This window comes from Xiphophorus maculatus, chromosome 5 (genome assembly GCF_002775205.1).
Source record: "Xiphophorus maculatus strain JP 163 A chromosome 5, X_maculatus-5.0-male, whole genome shotgun sequence".
Taxonomy (NCBI): domain Eukaryota; kingdom Metazoa; phylum Chordata; class Actinopteri; order Cyprinodontiformes; family Poeciliidae; genus Xiphophorus; species Xiphophorus maculatus.
Window position 1 is genome coordinate 24,701,527 of NC_036447.1, and position 26,149 is coordinate 24,727,675.

General features: G+C 40.4%; 1 protein-coding gene across 1 annotated transcript in view; it reads left to right on the top strand.

Moving 5' to 3' along the window:
- The first annotated feature begins 7,900 nt into the window (after positions 1–7,900).
- Positions 7,901–26,149, top strand: part of LOC102226677 (tumor suppressor candidate 3) — a 68,833-nt gene continuing 50,584 nt past the window's right edge. The window contains exon 1 of the mRNA XM_005807873.3: positions 7,901–8,034. Within this exon, the coding sequence (XP_005807930.1) occupies positions 7,930–8,034 (105 nt within the window). The 5' untranslated portion in view covers positions 7,901–7,929. The remainder of the gene's footprint in view (positions 8,035–26,149) is intronic.

Genomic DNA, 26,149 nt, shown 5'->3' on the forward strand with positions numbered 1-26,149 from the left:
AGCGGAAGCCAGGGCTCGACGCCGGTAGCAACCGTTAAACAACGGACGAGACGACGGACTGGATACACAGACGACAGACTAAGTCAAACGAGACGAGGACCCGACAGAGACGCTGGGACACAGGTGACATTAAATACACGGGAGGGTAATCACAGAAACGAGACACACCTGGGAAACAATCAAGGGGAAGACAGGACAACACAAAGACTCGGGGACACAGAAAACTCTAATTAAACACACAGACAACACAGAATATGACAGGTCTCAAGTACCACATGTTTTACCTAAAACAAATTCACATGCACAAAGAGATCGAGGTAAGTTGATGTGGTTGGGGTATCTCAGGTGTATTTCCTGCCTATTACTCTTCTGTCAAAAGTGGATACTGTATGTTCCAAGCTTTAGAGGGTATTGAACCCATTTAAATCAATGAGCTAAGAACTTTTTGAGTATGTTTTCATTGACTCCATTGTTTGCATTCACCTGGTCACCTGGTTGGCTTTACCCACAGTTACCACTAATGCGGTATTCTGTTTTTGTCACTGAGACATGTTTGCATGGTCTACAACAATTTGGAGAGCAGTGGCAAAAGCATAGGAGGTGGATTAGCAGTGCTTGTCAACAACAGATGGTGAATTCCAAGATATGCTACTGTACAACAAAATCCTTTTTCCAAGTTTTTTTCCAAGGCGGGTTCACCAGTGTTCTTCCAGCAACAGTATGCATTTTGGCGTCATTGCTCGCAATATCAGCAGCTCAGTTGTTGCTGTTGCAACAGACACAACTCCCCGATGGCATTTGTGGCAGCATTTGGAGATTAAAACCACACATCAGTCTCTGCTACACGTTCAAGGTTTTAACAGTTTGTCAGCTGCTCCACCAGAGACAACAACACATTTGATCTCTTATGTAGAAATCGGGGAAGCATGAAAAAAACATCTGTTGGAAGACCTCCTTTTCGTACAGCAGATTGTAATCTTGTTTTTTCTCTTGTACAGAGAGAACCTGTGATAAAAGAACTGAGAAGACAGTCACATGAAATCGAAGAAGCCTTGCGGGGTTGCTTCAAGGCCACCGACTGGGTTGCACCCTGCCTGGCACATGGACATTACATTAATGCCATAACTAAGTGTTTGACTATCTAAAAGTTTGTGTAGACAACCCTCTCCCCACCAGTACAGCAAGGTTCTTCTTCAGTAACAACCATTGGGTTACCAGTGATCTTAAGGAACTGCTTAACAAAAAAAAAGATACTTCATCAGGTAAGGAGACAATAAATTATCGAGAAGCATACAAAAATGACATGAAATCGAGATTAGAGGCAGCAAGGAGGCATAAGTAGAGAGGAAGCTACAGCAAAGCATTGTGAGAAATGTGTGGTCAGGGACAGAGAAGATCACAAGCAGAAAGTGGATCAGATCAATGGAAGACTGGACAGAGGCTATGAACTTAACACAAGCATCCTCCTGTCCTGCCCTCAGCCACCCAGCTAGCTCTTTAACCCACAGCTTCTCTGTCTCACCTTAAATATTTTATCCTCTACCATGGTCATGGCTCCAACGGCTTTATCATGATGGAAACCGGCCTTTTTGCATATTTCCTCTATGTGCATCTTTGAAGTTGTTAACAGGAGATATGTCAGAATCTTCTTTATTATTAATAAGTGGTGCCTCTCCTGAAAATATCAATGGAAATCCACTTTGTTAAAATACAGATGAATAAGTTGTGACAAACTCTATAGGTTAGTTTCAGTTGAACCTACACGAAGCAATACCTTTCCAAAGCTACGATCAAAACTCGCCATCCTATTGTGCAATTTTAAAGTTTGTCTTCAATCCCACCCATTATAACCTTTGAACTTTTCTCTATAGATTATTTTCATATTTACAAGTTACAAGTCATTTAATTTATCAAATAATCACATAAAAGTTGAAAGGGAATATCCAACTATATGACTCTATGATGCATATTACGTATTTTTGTCATGAAATGCGGTGTAGATGGTGAGGCAGACGCTTGAGACCCAGGTTGTAGTGAAGTGAATGAAGTTTAATAAAGACAAAAACAGTCCAAAATCCAAGGCAGCACTGTTGAGCGAAGACCAAGGCTCATCACAGGTAGCAACGAGGTAAAAGACTGGACTGACTGAACACACACAAGACAGCAAAGACGCCAAATGAGGCGAGGACCCGACAGAGACGCTGGGGCACAGGTGACATTAAATACACGGGAGGGTAATCACAGAAACGAGACACACCTGGGAAACAATCAAGGGGAAGACAGGACAACACAAAGACTCGGGGACACAGAAAACTCTAATTAAATACACAGACAACACAGAACATGACAATTTTAAGTAATTTATGATTGCCGTTTTCTATATGTTCTCTTAGCAAATCAGATTTTTTAAAGGTTGTAGAATGTCCATCTAAAGACAAAATGTGACAAATAATTATAAAGAAATAGTGGTTTCAGAGTATAATAAATGTCACGGTGTATGCACAAATAGACATTCAGTCATACGGTTTACTTGTTATTCAGACTCAATTTAGTTGCCACGTATAACAGGGACCATGCTGTTCACAGCTTGTGCAAGTCTTCCAATAATTCACAGGGAAGGTACATTCATAGCCAATTCAGCTAAAACGGTTAACTTGTGCAGATGTTGGCTTGAAACTATTTTCATGTGTTTGAAAATGATGAGTGTCTAAAGATTTTAATTTAGCAGCTGTGTATTTCATACAAGCTTATGTTCCACATAGTTTAGATATTAAAGAAGCAAAGGCTTAAGGCAAACTAAAGTAAACAATCTTTCTTTTTCTGCATGTCTGTGTCACACACACAGACACGCAATTTCAGTCATTGACCGTTAACACGCTGGAGAGCACTGAGACGTTTGTTGACGCAATTTTAACAAATGCCTCATCCTCTGCTCCTCCTTCCTTTTTTGTCTGAGAGTTTTCTTTCTAGATTTTTGGTGCAGCTCTCTATACATGCTGTGCTTTTTTTTTTTTTGCTTTGACTCAGATCTGTCTCTTTTCTAATGATTTCAACCACTTCCCTTTTCTGTTTCAGTTTACAGCTGCTTCCTACTCTTCTGTCTCTCATGGACCCATATTTCCTCCTCCATCTCTTCTATAAACTTTCTGCTGGCAGGTAATTAATCATTCTTCTGGGGCCATGTTATTTTTAACAAGGGAGTGCCTGACCTCAGATATGGGCACACAGTTCTGTGCCAGCTGGAAATGACATCATCCATAAGCCTCCTTTTTTTCTTTCACTTTTCTTCCCCTCAGAATTGATCATCCCCCCCCCTTAAGAGTCCTTAAGCTTAAGGATTCTTAACCCAGAGTTAAGAACTAACCCACATTAAAACTGCAAAAAGATGGATCATGTATTAATTTTTTTTAAAAGATTTTTTACACTTTAGAATATAATAAAATGAATAGAAATAACCTTTCCCGTTTACCAGCAGCAATGTTGAAGCATGTAGATTTGCACAAAAAATACAAACACAAAATAGAAGTGATAATAACGACTTTGGGCACCTCTGGTGTAAAGCTTACCGTTACTCTAGAGCAGGGGTGCCCAAAGTGGGTCCTGGAGGGCCGGCATCCTGCATGTTTTAGTTCTCTCCCTGGTTTAACGCACCTGGATCCAATGATGGCTCTTTAGAAGGCCTAAGAAGAACATTGACATGCTGAGAAGGTTGTTTCTACCACCAGGGAGAGAACTAAAACATGCAGGATGCCGGCCCTCCAGGACCCACTTTGGGCACCCATGCTTACTCTATAGCACAGGTGTCAAACTCCAGTCCTGGAGGGCCGGTGCCCTGCAACTTTTAGATGTGTCTCTGCTGAACCACACCTGAATAGAATAATTAGGTCATTAGCAAGGCTCTGGAAAACGTATCTACACAAGAAGGAGGTAATTAAGCCATTTCATTCCAGTGTTTTGTAGCTGTGGCACATCTAAAAACTGGAGGACAGTGGCCCTTGAGGACTGGAGTTTGACACCCCTGCTCTATAGTATCTCCTTCAGACTAGCAGCAGCAGCAATTAGCAAACCGTTTACAGTTGTAAATGGCATTTTGAGAAGCATTGTTGTGATAACGTGCTGAAGCCAGAGTGTCAGAAAGAGCCTGAACTGCTTAAAGAGACAGAGGCCAATATGAAGTCGTCAAATTGGGAAGTCAGATATCTTTTAATTCATTTCTGATACATAACAATTAAAGTAACATAGTTGCCTCATTGAGCTATAAAATGTGCCTGGTAAATACATAATACCACTCCTTTAATGTGACTTAAATATAGCTGCAGAGCTATAAAGATTTACAATGTTGCTGAGCTGTGGCAAAAAAGATATGTTAACATGTTTCTGCCATCTTTCTGTGTATCCCTCACTTTCTTCTAACTTTGTCAATTATTCCCATTGGCTGCTCTAAAGCAAGCAGCATCTGTGTGGTGTACAGTGTCTGTACTATAAGACAGGTATCTCAATTGGTGCCTTCACACCATTTCCCAAAATGCCAAGTAATAATTTGCATATTTTGTTCATCACAAAATAATGAACAGTTTATAAACAATTTAAAGTGTACTGAGTATGTACATATTGCATGGGGGTCACTTATGATGTGAGTGACCCCCATCAGATTTGTATAGTGTGTGGTTGTGTAAAGTACAGCGTGCTACTGCAATAGGATAAAATACGTTTCTTTAATAATTAAATGTTAATGACCATCTGACCATAATATGTGTCAGTCCTGCCTCAAAATGGTTTGAAAGCAAGATATGCACTTGTGTGACTGGGCTATAAAAAACATACAAAACACTTAACAGATATTTACTATCACTACGAGTCAATGTATTGTGGTGTTTTAGTTGCTTGGTTTTTAAGAAAGATCTACAGAACAAGGCCTGAGTTTTTATTGAAAATAGTTCTCATTTAAATGTAAGTCTGGATTTTCACATGACGATTGTGATTCACTGAATCGCCCTTTTGTTCAGCAACTTGGTTGTAGTTTTATTGGTATCTTTGAAATGAATGCCCTGCTGTGTTTGACCATTTAAATCACGTTCAGCTGGTGGCTATAGAAGGGAGTTTGTCGGCGAGTTCCAGACATCTAGGTCTCGTGGCAGCTGAAAACCAGCACTTAATCATCACTTGTCCACTACTCTGCCTGCCAATCCGTTTGAAGAGTTTGTGTTGAGACGGCGTGCATAGATTTTGGCAAACACAGCGCTCTGCAAAATAACCGTCTAGATCTTATTTGTCATCTGGACGGACAAGACTATGAGTTCTGCGGTTGGTACAAATGCAAATTTGCAAACCACAAGCCATGCTGCCAGATGCAATTTGGGAACAAGAAGTTTTGTACCTTCCAATCTTTCAAAACAAGCCCAACTTGTTTTAATTAAATTAAACTGTCCTGCTGCCTTGAACTCTAAGATTAAACATACTGTCAGAGGCCTGTCCCAGCCTGACTTTGCTGGGATTTCTAATTATGGCCCTTTAAGATCATTACTGATGTTTTTTTTTCTTCTCCCTGCCAATGTCTTAACATACAGCCGAATGTTCCCCACCAGCAAATTCTTTGCTTTTACTAAAGTAGTCTCATTTGTTGATGATCACTGATGGTCAAAAACTTGTGATTAGAAGTTCCTTACTACTGCTGCTTAACCTCCACGGTTGAACCACAGGGTGACCGTCACTCAGTGGTAGTCTTCCAATCAGAGAATTGGAAATTTGATCTCATGGCATGCCACATGTTGAGGTGTCTTTGGGCAAGACACAGCATGTACCATTGCCCGTGACAAGCCTGCAGCTGATTACAAGTAAAATCACACCAATTATCGCTAAAGTATTTAACAGAAAGTGCTAAATGATTATCAGTGAAAGAGAAAGACATTGTAAAAGAGCTATTTTGAGCTTAAACAAGGTTAAGATCAATTGCAAGAATGGGAACTATTTACCATCTAATTGTTCCTGATTAGTACTATGCAATTAAAAGATGATGAACTTTCAACCCATGATTTTAGTATCATTGGCAATGCTGTTAGGTTATCATTTTATTTTTTACCAACTTGACTTTCATACATATCTATATGCACAAGGCAATCAAAATGCTTTTTTTTTGATAAGTTTACTCGTCTGTCTATAAGAATAGTGCCTTGCTAAAAAGATTCATTATCAGTTTCACCAATTTAAATTTAAAACTTTGTAAGACATTTAAGACTATTATCCAAAGAATTTAAGACACTTATCTACGCAGAAATGTATGTACTTTGCCCAGCCAAGTGGCAATAAATTTGCACTTACCCATGATAGATGCAAGAAAGCTAACTAGCTAGCTAGCATGGGTGTGTTAGCAGTGAGATACTGGTAGCTTCAACCGTCTTGACTCACAGAACTCAATGAAGATGTCTGTGTGTGAATTGGCAAGACAGAAAAATCCCAAGACATTTTAAGGCCTTAATTTTAGATAGGTACATTAATTTAAGATTTTAAGGATGCACCCTGATGTTGAATGTTTTCACAACTTTTGATGCAGTTTTACAAACCACCTCTGCTTACGTGTTTCCATGGATTTATCCTTGACCTGTTGTGTGTATTCTCATGTCTTAATGATGATGTTTGCTCACACAATAGTTGTATTATTGCCGAGATTAAGCTACTTGCAGGTGGATTCTGTTTTCAAAATTAATAAATTCTGGGGACATATGATTGTACTGAATTTTAATTAGGGCTAAATCTGCACCACACTTTTCAGATTTTTAGACAAAAGTCTTTTTTCAATTAAAATCACAAATCATTTTCTTGTAGCTTCACAATTATACTGTATTTGTTGCAGATTTATCTCATAAAATGTCAGCAAAACTTACTTTCGTAGAATGACGAAAAGGAAAAAAAAGTTCAAGGATTACTTTCGCAAGGCACTGTATATTTTGAAGGTTAAAAAAGCCTTCTGTATTTATCCATGACTATTTTCTCCTTGCTGACAGCAAAAGTAGATGTGATCTGCAGTGCAACTTATATAACCATAAAACAATAAAAAGAAACTCGAGCTCTACATTACAATAATGCAAGTTCACTGGAATCATTTTACAACCAGGCCCAGAAAGTCTGAGAATGTTTCCATTATTGAGCTCAGAGTATGTGGGTGTGAGTGAATGAACTGTGGTTTAACAAGACTGCAATATGTAATGATTGTTTCACGGTGCGTTGACTTTAATATTCCAGCAGAGGTTTCATTTCATCAGCATGGTGTGAGGGTGTGTGTGTGTGTGTTTGTGTGTGTGTGCGTGGTGGTGAGATCTAAGCAGAAGTGAGAGTGGGGGGGGGGGGCTGAAAAGTATACAAATAAAAGTCTGTTTTACACAATAGCAAATAAGTGCATTACTGAACTGACCAAATAATTTGCCTCAAGAGATTTGCTTACTTAGTTCCACGGGCTGTTTTTTCTCATGCAGATAATTTATTGGAAGGGTAATAGACTGCATTTAATTAATAACAAAGAGTGGGAGGGATTTCATCATGAGACTGAGATGACATGTTACCCCTACTGATTTCATTAGTCTTTTTTCTCTTCCCATTAATTATATAGGCTATGTGTCTGCAACACTCGGTCAGCCGAACCCTACTTTCCTTGCTCCTAAAAACCAATGCTTTCACACTTTTGACAGATAAATTATTTGCTTGATCCAAAAATAATAAATTACTTACGTATTGAGCCATTTGAACAATGTTTTAACTACATTCAAACTATATATTTTACACTGAGTCGGCAGATATGGCATTTAGCCAAAGACTTTCGAAGCCAAAAACTACAAACCCCATACACTTCCGCTTTCCAAGAATTTAGCTCTAATTGGTCAACTCGACACCCAATCATTTGGCGGATACGTGTCTCGCTGTCAGCATCCTTCCGTCATGGCGTCTACTCGGACTAACCCTATTGTTAACCTGCACTTTCTGACTGTTTTACTCCTGCTGGCGATATGTCTGCCGTTCGGAGGAGGACAGAAGAAGAAAGAGGTAATGTCTGAGCCGTCCGGGCATGTTTTACCAAAGAGTTTCCTCCTGCTGTTTAAACAGGAGCTGCACAGGTGTAACCTGCCGGTGTTACTCAAGCTAGCAGTCATGAGAAGGCTCGTGAGACGAGAGGGTTAATTTGCGTTTTAGACGCACAAATTACATGTTTGATGTGAAAGAGAGCAGTCACATAGAAAATGTGCTTAGAGCGGTGTTTTTGAGAACACACGGAGATTAACAAAGCACGCAGCTGTAGCCATGAGGCTAACGCCGTGCAGTTGCTAAACCAGGCAAAACGTATTCTTCTTCTATTAACTAAATTTGTCAGAAAGCGACGTAGAATATTTTCCGACTATATGTGGATGTTTTGTGCTTATTGGAAGTCTGTTTGGGTTCCGCAAACGAAATGGAAATACGGGGTGTGCTTTCATGTAATCCGTGAATGCGGAAGAGGTCTAACTAACCACACAGGAAAGCTAAATGCTCGATCTCATGCAGATTGTCGTTCAACAGAAGAGCTGTGGGGTTTTTTGTTGTTGTTTTGGTTCTGCTGGTTTACTCTGAAGGCATGAAGATAGAGACAACAGACTGATTTATGTGAAAGTAGAAATGATAGCCTTAGCATGTTTACACCCTGGATTTCTCAGCTTTTAATGGATTGTACATGTACTCACCCCAAACTATTAATTGATATATTTCTGGTTGCATATTTTGTGTGTTTGTTCATGAAGGTATACACAGAACACCTTGTGGTTAATCAGGTTTTCATTCACTAATCTTCATATTATTGCTTAAATAGCTCACATGATGATCGTTATTAATCAAAACTCTTTGTATTAATATTGTGTCGCTTATAAAATGAGGTTTGCATATCAGTTTCATGGTCCCAGGTGCTTTAATGACACAATTTTTATTATTTGATCTAATATTTCATTTCCAACAGAAAAGCAATAATTTAGCTAAAATAACATATTGAATATTACACTTTTAATAATAGCTAATATCTATTATTTTGAAGAGTTAAGCGCAAACATAGACACTCACTGGAATATATAATTTTTCATAAGTAAATTCAAAGTGTGGCAAGAAAAAAAATGAATAAAATGGACTAACACGGTTATTTCAGTGCAGAAAAGAATTTTTGTTTATATCGTCCAAGTGTGAGTGAAATTTTTAGAAAACCTGCTGCGTCTACCTCTAACTGTTTGCATTCTGAATGTTGATAATCCTCATGCATTATACATCTGCTGCCCATTTTCATTAGACATAATAGACGGTTTTCTTTGACAAGCAATTGTTCTAAACATTGTCTGGTACTTGAGTGATTTTCTTTCTCTTTTTTTCCCCTCCCAGTTCTTACATGTAGTGAGTGGCGGTTGTTTAATGCTTGTTTTCGTTTTGCCTCCTGTCTGTCTTGTTTTCTGAGATCTGCACAGCCAGACAGCGTAAGTAAAGTGATTGTGTTGAGCGTTTTGGTCCCCGGAGCCCTTTTTTTTTTTTTTTTTTTGCATGCTCTGCTTTAAAGGCTAAATTTGCGAGCTTTCTACCAATACCGAAATATTCTGGGTGGATTCTGAAATACCTGAGTGCAGCCGTGAGCGTGCCCCGTTTGAAACGGATGCATTTTCATTCAGAGCTGTCGTACTGGTGGCACATCGTTTGTCAGCTGGCAAACAGAGGGTTGCGCCAGGTAGATGGCGTTTGCAGTTTCCATTTTAATCTGCGAATCGGCTGGTGCATAGCCTGGATGCACGTCCATATGCAGCTGTGACACCTTAACTTAAACTATGAGGCTGATATAAACAAAAGATTTGTTTGACTGATAAGACAAAATGTCTTTTATCATTTTATCTTATAAAATTATCATTTTATCTTATAAAATGATAAAAGAAATGTCTTAAATAGTAGTAATAATAATAGAAAATCAGTCAATATACAGAATACAGTCAATTTCAGGCATTATAGTTTAACATTCCTAGTCACAGAATTTTGTCACTGATTACCAAAGTCTAATTTTACTGAAGCTTTCTGCTGCCAGTTTTAGCCATTTTTGTTTTTTAAAAACTATCATTAAATAGCATTTATATGTGAAATTCATATGTGAATTTCTTTAGATAAAAATATTTATAATTCAAATATTTCCTTTTAGTTTGTTTTTTATGTTTGCAGAAATTATTTAAATTTGAAGCAGAAATGAAGTTGTTTTGCGTGGGAGGAGTTGCTCTACAACAGAGTTTTGTTAATTTAAAATCAGGGAAACAGAGTTTAAAGTTTAGATTTTAAACTTTTTGTAGCATTCCATAGTCATGTTAGTACAAACACCTAAATAAATGAATGATTTTTATTTAAGATAGGACAATGTAAAACATACATTAACCACTGAAGGAGAGCTGTGCTGTTCCAGGTTATAGCTAGAAATGCTAATTTGTAGCTACATCTGTAGACCCCAAAACATAAAAAATATGAAACAAAAATAATCTAAAACACATTTGTTCTGAATACATGTAGAGTTAGGGATGGCACAGTTTATCTAAATTTAAAAAAAAAAAAATTCAAAAAAACCCAAAAAGGAAACCCAAAACACACAGGGTCCTTTATTGTATAAGAAATAAAGCTTAGCTCAACCATTTACAGAATTGCACATATTTTTATACAACTGTTTAACAGAACCTACGCTGATTAAACAAAACAAAAAGGACTTAAATATTGGGTAAGTTTAAAATTAGAGCAAGCTGATGCACAAAGGACGAATAAATGTTAAAACTAAAAAAACATCTGATATGCAGCTGTTGTATTTTTATTTATTTAATTTTACAAGTAATCTGTAGCAACTTTTAACATAAGCAAATAACTAACTCATAACAGTAAATATGTGTTATAAACAACATTTAAGAGAATATTACTCGGTCTGTAATAGCTGGGTTATTACTGTCTGAATCTCATTATCATAACTCCATGTCAGTTGAAGCAAGGCCTCTAAAGTCCTGGCTGTGGATGTGACTGTAAATTTACCACACTGCTAAAAGTGGATAAATGAAGCTCAGATCCATTTTGCTTTAGAACCACTTATTTAAATAAAGTCAGAGGAACATTTTAAGTCTTTTGGTAAACTTTTTCAACTGCTCCATTTTATTTTGCTGACTGTACAGATGATGGGGAAGTATTTGAACAGATTATGAAGGGAGTCGTAGAAGGAATGTATGGGGAAAATGGCTGACAGGTCGACAGGCATATTAATGAGCAAAGAATTGGATGTGTCAACAGAACAAAAAGCTGACTGAGTGAAAGAATAAATGAGGAATAAATAGGCAGATTAACCACTGATGGAAAAGCATATAAATGGGTGAGTAAATCTATAAATAATTGAAAGCGACATGTTTGCCGTGCTTTATAGCGTTCAGCATTGGCAAATGAATTGGGATTCTTAAATGCAACCATTGGACATGAGTGACAAACACCAAAGCGGTGCGATATGGCTTATGAGACTAAGCAGTTTAATAAAGGCCATCGTTTATCATTTTAATCTAAATTACTTTGTCGTTGATTCATATCTGGCCTGGATATGTCTTTAAATCGCACACTTTCCACATAACGAGTGGGTCTGAATAACGCTTCTTTAATGTAGGGCGCAACATTAGGAGTTTAAAGTTCAGAGAAAATTATACACCTAACGGAGAACTGAAAGAAAGGTATTAGAATGACTACAAGGAGCAATTACAGAGAAGGAGACAGAAAGAGAAGGTAGGAGGTCAATTTAAAATTACAGCTCATAGCATGCAGTGATGAATTGTTACTTTTACACACTATGATAGTTGAGCACTTTTGTGATCATCTATTGACGAGAGTGCTTATTTTGAGCAGTACTTTTTATTTTATCCATTGTGCTGAAAAGATTCACATTATAGCTTTGGTCCTGATTGCAACAGCTCAACAAAGGTACACCTTTCTATCCCCTAAAGGGTTGAAAGTACAATTTATAGTCTCCCACACATCTGAAATGTATCTAGGTATGTGCTTCTCCAATAGCACTAAATAGAGGAAAGAAAGATGCCACCTTCTACACACGGACCTTCACCTACACACAGACTTACTTTCAGGGAGGCACAGGAGAGATATTGAAGGGTTATAATGGGTGGAATCTACTTTCGCAGTTGCCAGCCTAGGGCCATGACAGAAAGGTGGAGCCGGCAGAGGAAGATCTTATTTAGCTGGAAATGGACAAAATGGTGATGCAGCACTTTGTATTCATCTCAGCGATTTCTGGCCTCCCTCGCTGCCCTTTCTGTCTGGGGCTGGCTAGTGTGTGTCATATACGGGCTGGGCGATATGGAAAAACAATTCTATCTCAATGAAATTTTTTTACATCAGCCAATATGGATGGAAATCATATAAAACAAGTTACTATTTTTGCTATAGTTTTACTATTAGGTGGGATTTTAAGATAATAGAAGGTTATTTTTTATTTTAGAGATTTACCTTTAAAAGTTTAACATGTCATTGAACATTATGCTACTGCTTTGGATAAATTAGAGGCTAATTTTAAACTAAAATCTTTCAGGATTACAGGACATTCTTTTCTTAACAGATAAATATCATGTATATGAAATATGATATTCATTTTGAATATTGCTTTTTAAGAATAAGCAATAGAATAGAAATGTAAGAAGACAAAAAACCCTAACGCAATTGTTTATAACCTTTAAGAAAAAAAACCCCCAAAGCTATAAAATAGACATTCAAACAATATACATTTAAAATCTTTATCCTCTTCAGCAACTTTCAAACACATAATTTAACTAATAAAATAGGCATTGCCTTTGTTCTGTAAACCCCACCCAAAAATTTTGATTTGGGAATTCAGATACACTCACTTTCATCTGGGATTAAGCTTTACATTCTGCATGCTCCAGCTGGTGGCGCTGGTTCAGATAGTGAAACAGATTTGGGGTTTTCCCCGACTTTGTCAGAACATGCGCTCGACGTAAATTGCAGTCCACACTTCTTTGTGTTTGTCCAGCCTTAAACAGCCAAATACCAGCTCTTCTTGCCAACGATGTAATTAGTCTCCATATTGTCTTCCGACTCTCTTTCCCCTTCCGCCCAACTAATGTCCTACCTATTAGCTAAAGCAAGAGACTACAGCTGCACAAACATTAGCCTTTAGCCTGTCTGGCTTCTACTATGCTTTCTGCGTCAAAGTAACTTTGCATGGCTCTATTCCAGCCGTTATTCCACGATGGAGAAACTCTTATTTTCATTCATTGCACATGCACACAAATTGTATGCCAACAACATCGTTTGTCACTTCTAATGCGTTGGAAAACACAGAGACTTAATAACAAAAGTTTAGTAATCCAGAGTTGTCATCACTGCTGCCAAGTGTTAGCGTTTTTGGTGCCAATTCATTGGGGTAGTACTACCGCAGTGGAAGATAATTCTTCTTTTTACACTTTACGTTAAACTTTTCTTTTGTGTGAAATGTTTCCGTAGCTTAGAAAATCTCCACGCATCTCCCTCTTCCTGCCCTCTTTGTTTTGTTGTCATTTGCTGTACATTCTTCTTTGTTGGTGGTAATCAGTGGAGTGCTTGCAGAAAATGGAAGTGATTCTGCCCTCAAATCAACCGGCTGTTCATTGAAGTTCAGAGAAACTGAAAAAAACTCGAAATCCACTGGTTGTTTTTGAGTGAGCTGTCCTCCATTCAAGTCTGTAATGTAAAAGCTGCACCGTAAAGTTCAAAGCCCTCAAAAAACATTAAAACAGCTGTTTAATTTGCCGCCGCTTAAATGCGTGTTGACACCATGATTTCTCCTGCTTGCCACATTAGAAATCAACATGAGCGTTAACAGGGGCTTTGGCCTTGATCTTTATACCTTGTAGTTTTGTCTTGACTACCTGAATCTTCATGTACTTTTAGATTATAGTTTTAAAGCTTCTTTTATGCTCAAATAAGATTAAATTGTTGAATCTTTAATGGAGTCTTCTCAGGCTTTTTCCTCTTTTCTCCTCGTCTCGTTTTTAGAAAACTGTACTTTTTTTCAATTAAGGTAAATTGACACAGGCATAAAGGTATTAGGAGTTTCTTCATTTTAAAAAACCTTCCAGATACTCCTTAGGCAGAGGCATTTAATGGGTAAAAGATGTTAATAGTATTTAGATAGACTCTTGTGCATCACCCCAGTTCATCTCTAAATTGTAGACAGTGGTGAGTTTTTGTCTTCCGGCTGACCACAGCACAAAGAAAGGGGCTGCGTAAGCACTTCGTATACCTCCCCATGCATAGTGAGAGGAGGCAAGAGGAGGAAACAAAGTTCAGGACCGTGATTCTGAAGCAGGGACAGTAATATCTGGAGAGGTATATATCTAGAGAGGGAGATTACAAAGTTGTGTGCTTGGTACCACCCAGGGACCAGTCTAATAAGTGGATCGGAATAATAAAAGCCTGCTACCTCTGCACACAGAGGTCCAATAAACTTCTGTGGTTGACCCTTCAGGGCATAACCAAAGCTCCTTGCAGACTTTAAACCGGAGCGTTTTAAGATGAACACTGTGTAAGCAATTTTGACTGTTTCTTTTCGCTCTGACAACTTCATATTAGAAAAAAGTAACTACTTTTTTCTAATAGTAGAAAAAAGTAGTTTTTTCTACTTTACTGCTTTACAGTTTTTGTAACTGTAAAGCAGTTACAAAAACTGTAACTGCTTTACAGTTTTTGCATTCTTAATATGCCTTTGAAATAATAGATTTTAAAGCTGTGATTTGTGACAAAGCTGACAAGATATGGCTTTTTGTAGTTCTCTTTGACCCTTAGTAAATATATGGATGTTTGGATATAGTTAGTAGTTTTGTCATAAATTAATCTATTCATTCATTTGCTACAATGAATTAATACTTGGATGTTTGTGGGGTTAGTGCCATGTCTAGGGTAGGGATGAAATGGTTACCAGCTTGAAATGTTACAATGGTAAAATTATTTTGATTTGTTACATTGTTGGCCTGGTATTTTAAGATGCTAGTTTTTATGAAAACTCCCCTGATCTTTGTACTGATTGATAACGCTACTACTTTTAGTTAATGGCTCTGATGCATATGTCCATGTTATTACAAATAGCTCTAATTGTTTAATGTTTTTTTCTCCAGATTCCACATTTTCCTTTTTTTCAAATTTTATTTTTTTTACTTTAACAATATTTAATAGCCCAAAAAGTATGTAATTTGGTGTGAATAAGAAAATGAACAACTCGATTGCTAGAAGTCAACATTTACTGTTACTGGTTTTACAAGGTGTTATAGTGTTTACTCCTCGTTTTTTAAACAACAAAAACTAAGAATAGTGTTTTTGACACAAAAGAAAACCCCCTTTTCAAAATTGTTTGTCGCATAAAAAAACCATTAAAATTAAAAGCTGGTGCACATTTTGATAATGTTAAGGACCTTTGTTCTCTTTTATTTCTTCAATCTGTCACAGAAGTAATGACTCAGTGTTTTGGTGTTGAGCTTTCAATCCCCCCCACAGACCCTCATCAAGTGCTTTTTTTGGGAGAGATGTTTCTTTCTCTAGCTTTTTTTTTCTTTCCCCTGGTGTCTTGTGGAAATATGCATGCTAGAGCTCAGGCTCTGGTGATTTTCTGTTTCATGGGTGAAAAGAGATGAATATTGTGCCCTTTCCTTTCTTTCCCTCTTGTCAATAAAACTCCGATTGGGGCTAAAAATAGCAGCGCTTCATACTGGGAAGCGTTTCACTCTTCTCCCAGTAAATTCAGGGGTGTTCTGTTTGGATCTCGCTCATTAACCGTATTTATCTGAATTATTGATGCATGGGTGTCAGGCCTGCTTTCTCTGTGACTGATGGCCTGTGCTTCCGCTTCGTTTTCTTCCGCTGCTATTCCTCCTCCTCTTGCCCTCCCCTTCCTATCATGTTTCTAACAAGTCTTTTGAGTGGCAACAATATTTTCATCTTTTTGCCTAACCAACCCATATTTTCCAGTGTCGTCTCTTTATTTGTTCCCCTTCTATCACTCCTTTCTATGCATCCTTGTTCCTCGCAGTTGAAAATATCAAGTACTCATTGCCATCAATCACACTTAGAAGCACCCTCAAAAATTATATTTAATTTAGTAGTTTACTCAGTCTACCCACTTCTACATGATTGATTAGTTGAAGTGGAATTGACCAAATAATCTGTTATTCAATCTGTTACCTGTCAGTTCTCACTAAACGCGATTCACATGCTATAAAATGTATTTTTATTTAATTCTTTTCTCATACAGCGGTAGCTACTGTTGTTTGGAGATTCTGGTACAGAACTTGACTGGTTTGAGCCTCACCGAAGAAACAGCGACGTCATTTCAATGGGTAACTTTTCATTGGAGCTGAGGAAAATAAAATATGGGATTCTGCAAGGTTCTGTTTTAGGGTCCTTCCTATTTATTGTCTATGTTCTCCCTCTAGCTCACATAACAAGTAATAAGATAAGTTAACCATAACTATGTAGACGATTCACAACTCCACATTTCAATGTCACCATATCACTATGAAGTGTTTTTTAATAGATTTTTTTAAAAATGATTACTGTAACAGTGTTTTTCCAGGTCTGTCTAAAAAGTCAGGTAGCTCATCCAGAATTAAAATTATTAAACAAAACAAAGCTGTTTGCACTAATTATATCTACATCATCTAACAGCTGGATGCATAAACATAACTAATTGTACGTTAGTAACGCACCATAAAATGGTGTTAGGTTATTTCTCTTAAGCAGCTAAATAGAGGCCTTCAGGCAGTTGACACTGTGATGCAGGTAGTTTCAGTACCAACTTGGCTACCAGTTGGGATAAAATTAACACTAAATTGCTTCACTGCTACTTCTTTCAGGAAGGAGAAGAGGAAAAATGTGACTTTCATTAGAATACTGCAAGTAGGTTACTTTGGATGCTCCGGTTGACAGCTCAAAGTCTGCATGTCATCATTCTGTACCCCCATCTATATAGAAAACAGTGAAATTATATCAAGATGAAAGGAAGAATTGGTACAATGAATTTGGTAGAAAGAAATATACTGTTGAGTTTCTCTACATTATGTATTTTTAATCCACGAGGTTCATTGTTGCATTTCTTGTTGGTTAGAGTGCCCCCTAAACAGTCATACTGCTTAGGAGCTATGGAAATATTGTATACTGCATAATGCTTTTTCAAAATATTTATTTGTCCAAAGGATGTCAAGAAAGCACTTCAAATTCCAGAGGAATATCAGGGAAGCAGGGAAAAGAGGCGGTAATGTTGATGGAGTTCAGCGTTTGACTGCAGTGATTATTGCTGCTGGAAAATTCATGGGAAGGTGAGACTGTTGAGAGGAAAAATATAGAAAAGGGCTCATCTCCCACCAACATATTACATTGAGATTTATGAGGAGCTACAATTTTGTGCATGAATGTCTTACTTTGAGGTTATTTATGACCCCCAAAATAAGTTATATTAGAGCCACTCACAGCTGCACACACACTAATGCTTTAATATAATGGGATGAACTGAGGCGGTTTAGCATAAAGCTGTAGTCAGGATAAATGCTGAATACCATCAGGTGTCATATCTGGTCCCCTTCATTCTCTGTTGCATTTTACTTTCACATTCAGATTTTTATTTGCTTTTTTGCCTTTATACACTTATTTTATTGGATTTTTTTTAATCATCTGCATCGAGCACAACAAAGTATTTTAAAAGTCAATACTCGTAATTTTTGTTTTCCTTTCTTTTATAGAAGCTTAAAGCCCAGGTACTGCAGTCATACTTAATAATTTTTTTGTTATATTATTTCAGTTCTGTTCACTGAGAAAAGCATTATATAGATTAATTACACACAGAAATATAATTAAAAGCATTTTTCTGTTAATTAGGATAATTTTCCAGATTTGAAATTGAAGTATTGCATCAGACGATTAAACATTTTTAATACGGAAACACAGGCTTACTGAAACGAATATTTAGCACCAAGTTAAAGGTAATTTTCCAAAAGGTACCTTTAACCTGACAAATGACCCTCGTAATTATTATTTTTTGAATATAATAGTAGATTCAAGGCAGTAAAACAATCGCGGCCAATCTGGTAAATCTTCAAAAAGCCAGAAAGAACAAGAGTGAGAGAGCGCCTGCAAAAGAGACGGAGAAAACAAACCTCTCTTTGGACTATGACTGATGGATGATATCTAATGAGCAGTTTGATTTATGTTGATTGTTGTAGCCATTAAATAAACTGTGCAACTAGTGGTCACTCCCTTTCCCAGCTGTTCATGTTATCAACCAGCCAATTAGTTTCACCAGCTTAGCTCAGAGCATGATCTTTATAGTGTATCTGGCTCACCATCTCCTGTGTGAGACTGATGCCAATTTGCTGCTTGGTGTAAGACACCTGGAGCTCACTGGGCTGCTAGAAATATTCTAAGAGTTCTACATTAAGATCGATTGGGGTAAAAAACGGGGAAATAATGAATATATACATTTTCCAGCCAGTAAAAAGGAAAAAAATGGCACATCAGTTTATTTTGAAATGTATACAATATTTTAATCAAGTCAAAGTAAACATTATTTCCTATACGGAGACTTGATGGACCTTATCCCTGTGGGAGAAAAGACATTTTGAGCCACTGTCCTAGTGTGACACCTTACGTCTCACCAAAAACGTAACATTTGGTCCGACCTGGGCATTCGAAGCTGCAAACCTGGCATTTGTTTACATGGTTGCTTAATTCTCTTATGGACAAGAGGAGATTGAAGTGGGGGTGAATCATGTGAAGAAATCAGGGCTTATATCAAGTTTCACTCTTGATTTGTCCAAAGAAATTGCTTGGCACGCTGTTGAAATGAGAGAATAAGGAGCCACCGGAAAGTTACACACTCTCTCAAACCAGATGATTAGGAGGGCAGAGGCAGAGTGACAGCAAATTAGATCAATGAATATAGTTTAGTGAACCCCTCAAGGTAGAGAAAAAGTGACAAAATGCAATCAAAGTAAAGGAATAGGACGCCATAGGAGCTGAAGCTGCGGTCCCTAATCTTAACCACCATGCTGCTCTTCTTAGACTATGTACTTGTGCTTCTATGAATAGCAAAATTTCTTAAGGTAGCTAACAATAGGCACTTGAGCTGATAATGCTGGAATACGTTTTTCTACTAAAATGCAAGTGCTGAATGTAAAGTCAGGTATCCTCGTTATATTTTTTAAGTTTTTTCAAAAACTCCTGGTCCTGATTATCTAATGGGTCTTCTGAGACTAACCGTGCTTACCTAAGCAGATGCACATAACATATCAGAATAGTTTATGAGGCTAATTAGGAACAGATTATGTGCCCAGTTATGAGGCACTAATGCTATTGTTAGTCTCTGAAGGCTAATGAGGTACAAGGCCAGTTACCTATACAGCTAGTATACTTGCATGTGCAATAAGCTGCTCACCATGACTTTAACTATTAGAAATAATTACTGCTGATATGTTGGTATACGCTGCATGTCCGGACGTTGCATTCGTTTTCACAAGAGAGAAAGCGAATGATGGCTTTAGTTATTAAATGTTAGCAAGTACATCTGGGAATTGAGGAAGAGCAAAGACCACTGATCATATTTCCAGACATGTCTCAACTTCGTGACCTTTACAGCAGCGGCACCTTTCGCTTCAAAAACTTAAATCTTCCATATGCAGCAAAAATGGTCTAAGTTATTTTATGTCCCAATCTGTTTTGTTGTCATTGGCTACTTTCTCACTATTTCAAGCAGCGTGTCTCTCACCTCCTATCTGCATGTGAATATTATCAAATTCTACATGGTAGAGGAAATAAAGGCTGGAATGCAGAGGAGGGCAGTTAATGATTGTGCTGAAATGTTGGCCTGACTTTTTTTCCCCCCATCCCATAGAGCTATAAAGAATATGCTCGCATTTGCAAGTAACTGCTGAGTGGCCTAAAAGAAAAACAATCCGCTACGTTTGACTCTCTTTATACCAGCATGTCGAGATAGTTTAGGCAAACTGTCTTCAATGCTCGCACAGACCCTTTTTTATCTGTTGGCAAATAATTGTCATCTTAACATCTGAATGAACATCCCGGTCATAAAGCGGGCGATTCTGCAGAGGAAGCGACTCTTTAAAAAAGCTTTGCTTCTGAGTCAGGGGAAGCTGCTAGTGTGATGCCAATGAAGAAGTTTTGCTTAAACATAAAGTAGATAGAAATCAGTTGGATACTAATGTGTTTCTCTAGAGAGCCCAGTCATTGTTATCTTGTCAGGACTTACCCAATTTAACTTAAGTGCTAAATGTTTACATTTTGCAAAGCCTAACCCTTGCCATTGATGTAACACCTTTGTATAAAAAACTTGCTACATCAAGTTTTTTCTACCAGAGCAGAAAAGTAACATTATGTTGAGAGGGAAAGTAGGTTCTATTTAAACTGATTAAAACCCATTAAATCTTAATATTTCACATCAAGGACATCTCACGGTGTATATTTTGTTTGGTACTTTTCTCTTACATGCCTCGCCATTAGATATAATCGTTGTGGTCTAGTTTTATGAAGGTTGTAGATTTGGAACAATGCAAGTCCCAAAATGTTTTGAATGGTGCTGAAGTACCAAGAGCAATTATTACCACAGATTAATAACAGATTTTTCTAAAATGTAGCATGTTCCATGACAGGTGTGAAGCTAAACAAGGATAAAGTAGAGAAGTTCTTCTTCTTCTTCTATAATAATAAGCTGCTAATGTAAATATTTAGTGTTTTTTGTAAGATCTTTGACCTGAGTATGCAACGTTTTTTATTGATGACTTATTGTGTAATAAATGTTTTGTTAAAAATCAAAAAAATGATCTTCTTCTTCTTCTGTAACTTTAAGGCTTCTTCATTCAGTAACAGCTTCCGCACCATAGAGTGTTACACAAACTGGTAGTGGCTAGATTTAGTGTGCATACAGTTAATTAGAAACCTGTTTTTTGTTTTGTTTTTTTGTTTTTTTTAGTTTCTGACCTGCCCAACCACTGGTCAGCACTGGTCACCTGATTTCTTTATACATCAATATATTCATTGGTACTCAACATGCCTTTTCTGCTCTGAATTGCGTTTAAATTTAATGCCAGTGTTACGGGGACTGAAAAAAAGAGAATCATTTAAAATATCATGACCTCTGTCATCTCGAAGAACTCTGTGAGAACAATAAACAGTGACTGAATTCTTCTCAAATTTTCAAGAATTACAGCTAAAAATCTAACAGGGGAGCATGTAATATGACACTGAAGTTAGCCAGGACTCACTTGAGCTTCTCATGGCCTAGATTACTTTTTTTTCTTCTCATGACTGTTTTCCTTTTGAGTATGTAAATTTGACCATTTAGTGTGTTTAAAATTTTTTATGTGCCCACAGCTAGTGTTTTTCCCCATTGGACTTTCTGCACTTTTATAACAAGGGTCAGATGGTAATGTTGTTCTTCATTCACTGTAAAGCCGTTTAAATACTCCCACTCCTTCCTATGTCTGCACAGAGAGCAGTTTGAAGCGTCTCTCATTCTTCAGTATTCCCCGCTACCCCTAATTTCACGTATGAGGCACTATGAACACCGTCGGAGGATAGAGCACATTTTAGAGCTTTGCCTGAATCTCCCGCCCACCCAAACAATTATCGTTGTTCAAACCTGCACACAGAAATGTCTAAACCACTAAATGTAGACAGATAACGGCTCTTTCCTTGAAATGAAAAGAATTGGTGTGTAAATACCAAGTGTTAGAACTCAAGTGCTCAAATTGAATTGTGTCTGGAGTTCTGTATCCATGTTGATCAAGTTGATTTGGTTTCAGTTCTTTTTTCTTTGGTAGTTAAATATGATAAACTAAAGAAGAGTATGGAACGCTCCAATATGACTGTAAATAGAAAACGCATGAGGAAAACCCAAAAACTCAAGTTCTGTATGGATAATACATACAAACCAGAACCGGAGGACTTGTCACAATCATCAGTGTGCTGTTTGGGACCATGATCCTTTTTTAGTCAATGTTGGAGAAAGAAAGTTTGTTGAATTAAAATTAAAATTGGCATTTTTGAACAGGGACAAGGGATGTAGCTGCTGGGGCTGGGCAAAATCACACAATATCGATAATTATTAATTGACTGACCTTTTCTTTTATCTACACTTTTCTTTGTAATGCTCTACTCATCCATCCATCCATCCATCCATCCATCTTCTTCCGCTTATCCGAGGTCGGGTCGCGGGGGTAGCAGCTTCAGAAGGGAGGCCCAGACTTCCCTCTCCCCGGCCACTTCTTCTAGCTCCTCCGGGGGAATCCCGAGGCGTTCCCAGGCCAGCCGAGAGACATAGTCTCTCCAGCGTGTCCTGGGTCTTCCCCGGGGCCTCCTCCCGGTGGGACGTGCCCGGAACACCTCACCAGGGAGGCGTCCAGGAGGCATCCTGACCAGATGCCCAAGCCACCTCAACTGGCTCCTCTCGATGTGAAGGAGCAGCGACTCTACTCTGAGTCCCTCCCGGATGACTGAGCTTCTCACCCTATCTCTAAGGGAGAGCCCAGCCACCCTACGGAGAAAACTCATTTCGGCCGCTTGTATCCGCGATCTCGTTCTTTCGGTCATGACCCAAAGCTCATGACCATAGATGAGGGTGGGAACGTAGATCGACCGGTAAATCGAGAGCTTCGCTTTTTGGCTCAGCTCTCTCTTCACCACGACGGACCGGTACAGCGCCCGCTTGACAGCAGACGCTGCGCCAATCCGCCTGTCGATCTCCCGCTCCCTTCTTCCCCCATTCGTGAACAAGATCCCGAGATACTTAAACTCCTCCACTTGGGGCAGGACACCCCCCCTGACCCGGAGAAGGCACTCTACCCTTTTCCGGCTCAAGACCATGGCCTCGGATTTGGAGGCACTGATCCCCATCCCGGCCGCTTCACACTCGGCTGCGAACCGCTCCAGCGAGAGCTGCAGATCACGATTTGATGAAGCCAAAAGGACCACATCGTCTGCGAAAAGCAGAGATGAGATCCTAAGGCCACCAAAACGGATCCCTTCAACACCTTGGCTGCGCCTAGAAATTCTGTCCATGAAAGTGATGAACAGAATCGGTGACAAAGGGCAGCCCTGGTGGAGTCCAACTCTCACCGGAAACGAGCCCGACTTACTGCCGGCAATGCGGACCAGACTCTGACACCGGTCATACAGGGACCTGACAGCCCGTATCAAAGGGCCCGGTACCCCATACTCCCGGAGAACCCCCCACAGGGCTCCCCGAGGGACACGGTCGAACGCCTTCTCCAAGTCCACAAAACACATGTAGACTGGTTGGGCGAACTCCCATGCACCCTCCAGGACCCTGCCGAGGGTGTAGAGCTGGTCCAGTGTTCCACGACCAGGACGAAAGCCACACTGCTCTTCCTGAATCCGAGGTTCGACTATCCGACGGACCCTCCTCTCCAGGACCCCTGAATAGACCTTGCCAGGGAGGCTTAAGAGTGTGACCCCTCTATAATTGGAGCACACCCTCCGGTCCCCCTTTTTGAACAGGGGGACCAACATCCCAGTCTGCCAATCCAGGGGAACTGCCCCCGATGTCCATGCGATATTGCAGAGTCGCGTCAACCAACACAACCCTACAACATCCAGAGCCTTAAGGAACTCCGGGCGGATCTCATCCACCCCCGGAGCCTTGCCACCGAGGAGCTTTTTAACCACCTCGGCGACCTCGCCCCAGAGATTGGAGAGCCCAACCCAGAGTCCCCAGGCTCCGCTTCCTCAGTGGAAGGCATGTTGGTGGGATTGAGGAGGTCTTCGAAGTACTCTGCCCACCGACCCACAACGTCCCGAGTAGAGGTCAGCAGCACACCATCCCCACTATAAACAGTGTTTGTGCTGCACCGCTTCCCCCCCCGAGACGCCGGATGGTGGACCAGAATCGCCTCGAAGCCGTGCGGAAGTCTTTCTCCATGGCCTCTCCAAACTCCTCCCACGCCCGAGTTTTTGCCTCAGCAACCGCCCGAGCCGCATGCCGCTTCGCCCGCCGGTACCCATCAGCTGCTTCCGGAGTCCCACAAGCCAAAAAGGCCCGACAGGACTCCTTCTTCAGCCTGACGGCATCCCTCACCGAAGGTGTCCACCAACGGGTTCGAGGGTTGCCGCCGCGACAGGCACCGACAACCTTGCGGCCACAGCTCCGATCGGCCGCCTCGACAATGGAGGCACGGAACACGGTCCACTCAGACTCCATGTCCCCCACCTCCCCCGGGACGTGTTCGAAGTTTTGCCGGAGATGGGAGTTAAAGCTCCGTCTCACAGGGGATTCCGCCAGACGTTCCCAGCAGACCCTCACAACACGTTTGGGCCTGCCAGGTCTGACCGGCTTTCGCCCCCACCACCGGAGCCAACTCACCACCAGGTAGTGGTCAGTGGACAGCTCCGCACCTCTCTTCACCCGAGTGTCCAAGACATACGGCCGCAGATCCGATGAAACGATGACAAAGTCGATCATCGAACTGCGGCCTAGGGTGTCCTGGTACAAAGTGCACATATGGACACCCTTATGCTTGAACATGGTGTTCGTTATGGACAATCCATGGCGAGCACAGAAGTCCAGCAACAGAACACCGCTCGAGTTCAGGTCGGGCGGGCCGTTCCTCCCAACCACGCCCCTCCAGGTCTCACTGTCGTTGCCCACGTGAGCGTTGAAGTCCCCCAGCAGAGCAAGGGAGTCCCCAGGAGGAGCACTCTCCAGTACCCCCTCTAAGGACTCCAAAAAGGGTGGGTAATCTGAACTGTCGTTCGGCCCGTAAGCACAAACGACAGTCAGAACCCGTCCCCCCACCCGTAGGCGGAGGGATGCTACCCTCTCGTTCACCGGGGTAAACCCCAACGTACAGGCGCCGAGATGGGGAGCAACAAGTATGCCCACTCCTGCCCGACGTCTCTCTCCCTGGGCAACTCCAGAGTGGAAGTATGTCCAGCCCTTCTCAAGGAGACTGGTTCCAGAACCAGAGCCATGCGTCGAGGTGAGACCGACTATTTCTAGCCGGAACCTCTCGACCTCACGCACTAGCTCCGGCTCCTTCCCCACCAGAGAGGTGACATTCCACGTCCCAAGAGCCAGTTTCTGCAACCGAGGATCGGACCGCCAGGGTCCCCTCCCTTGGCCGCCACCCATCACACAGTGCACCCGACCCCTTTGGCCCCTCCCACGGGTGGTGGGCCCATGGGAGGGGGGGCCCATGTTTCCTCTTCGGGCTGAGCCCGGCCGGGCTCCATGGGTAAAAGCCCGGCCACCAGACGCTCGCCATCGTGCCCCCCCTCCAGGCCTGGCTCCAGAGTGGGGCCCCGGTGACCCGCGTCCGGGCGAGGGAACGCCAAGTCCAATGTTTTTACTCATCATTGGGGTCTTCGGGCTGCACTTTGTCTGGTCCCTCACCTAGGACCTGTCTGCCTTGGGTGACCCTACCAGGGGCATGAAGCCCCAGACAGCATAGCTCCTAGGATCATTGGGGCACTCAAACCCCTCCACCACGATAAGGTGGCAGCCCATGGAGAGGCTGCTCTACTCATTTTGTCCCTTAACTCCATCTTGCCCTTTTATTTTTAAGCCGTTATGAAGGATGGTGGCGAAAGCATGTCCTCTGCCTACATTCCCCAGAATGCCATGCTGTTCTAGATTAAAGTTCAGAGAAATGATCACCGTTCTATTGGACACATTTTCTATCCTGTATTGTGATGGCTGTCGTTAGTGTTTTATCGCCCAGCCCTAGTACCTGACTTCATGTTGGATTTAGTTATTCCACTGAAATGGGATTACTCGAATGGACTGTAACTGGAATGAAGATAAAATAAACTTCAGTACAAATTCAGCTTGTAGAGTATTGTAGTGACGCGGACCTTGCCAAAGCCATACTAACTGCTTCAGGAATCTCTACAGCAGTAGACGTGTGACTAGGCCTGTCACAATAAATCAATTAACCACATGATAAATTAAAATGATATCAATAATGATCTCATAATTTCCAGGTGCATGACTTATCGTTTTTTTTCTTTTTTCTCTCTTTCTTTCTACCAAAATTGGTCTTACGTTTGACTCTTTGGTCTCAACTATCTCTTCTTTGGA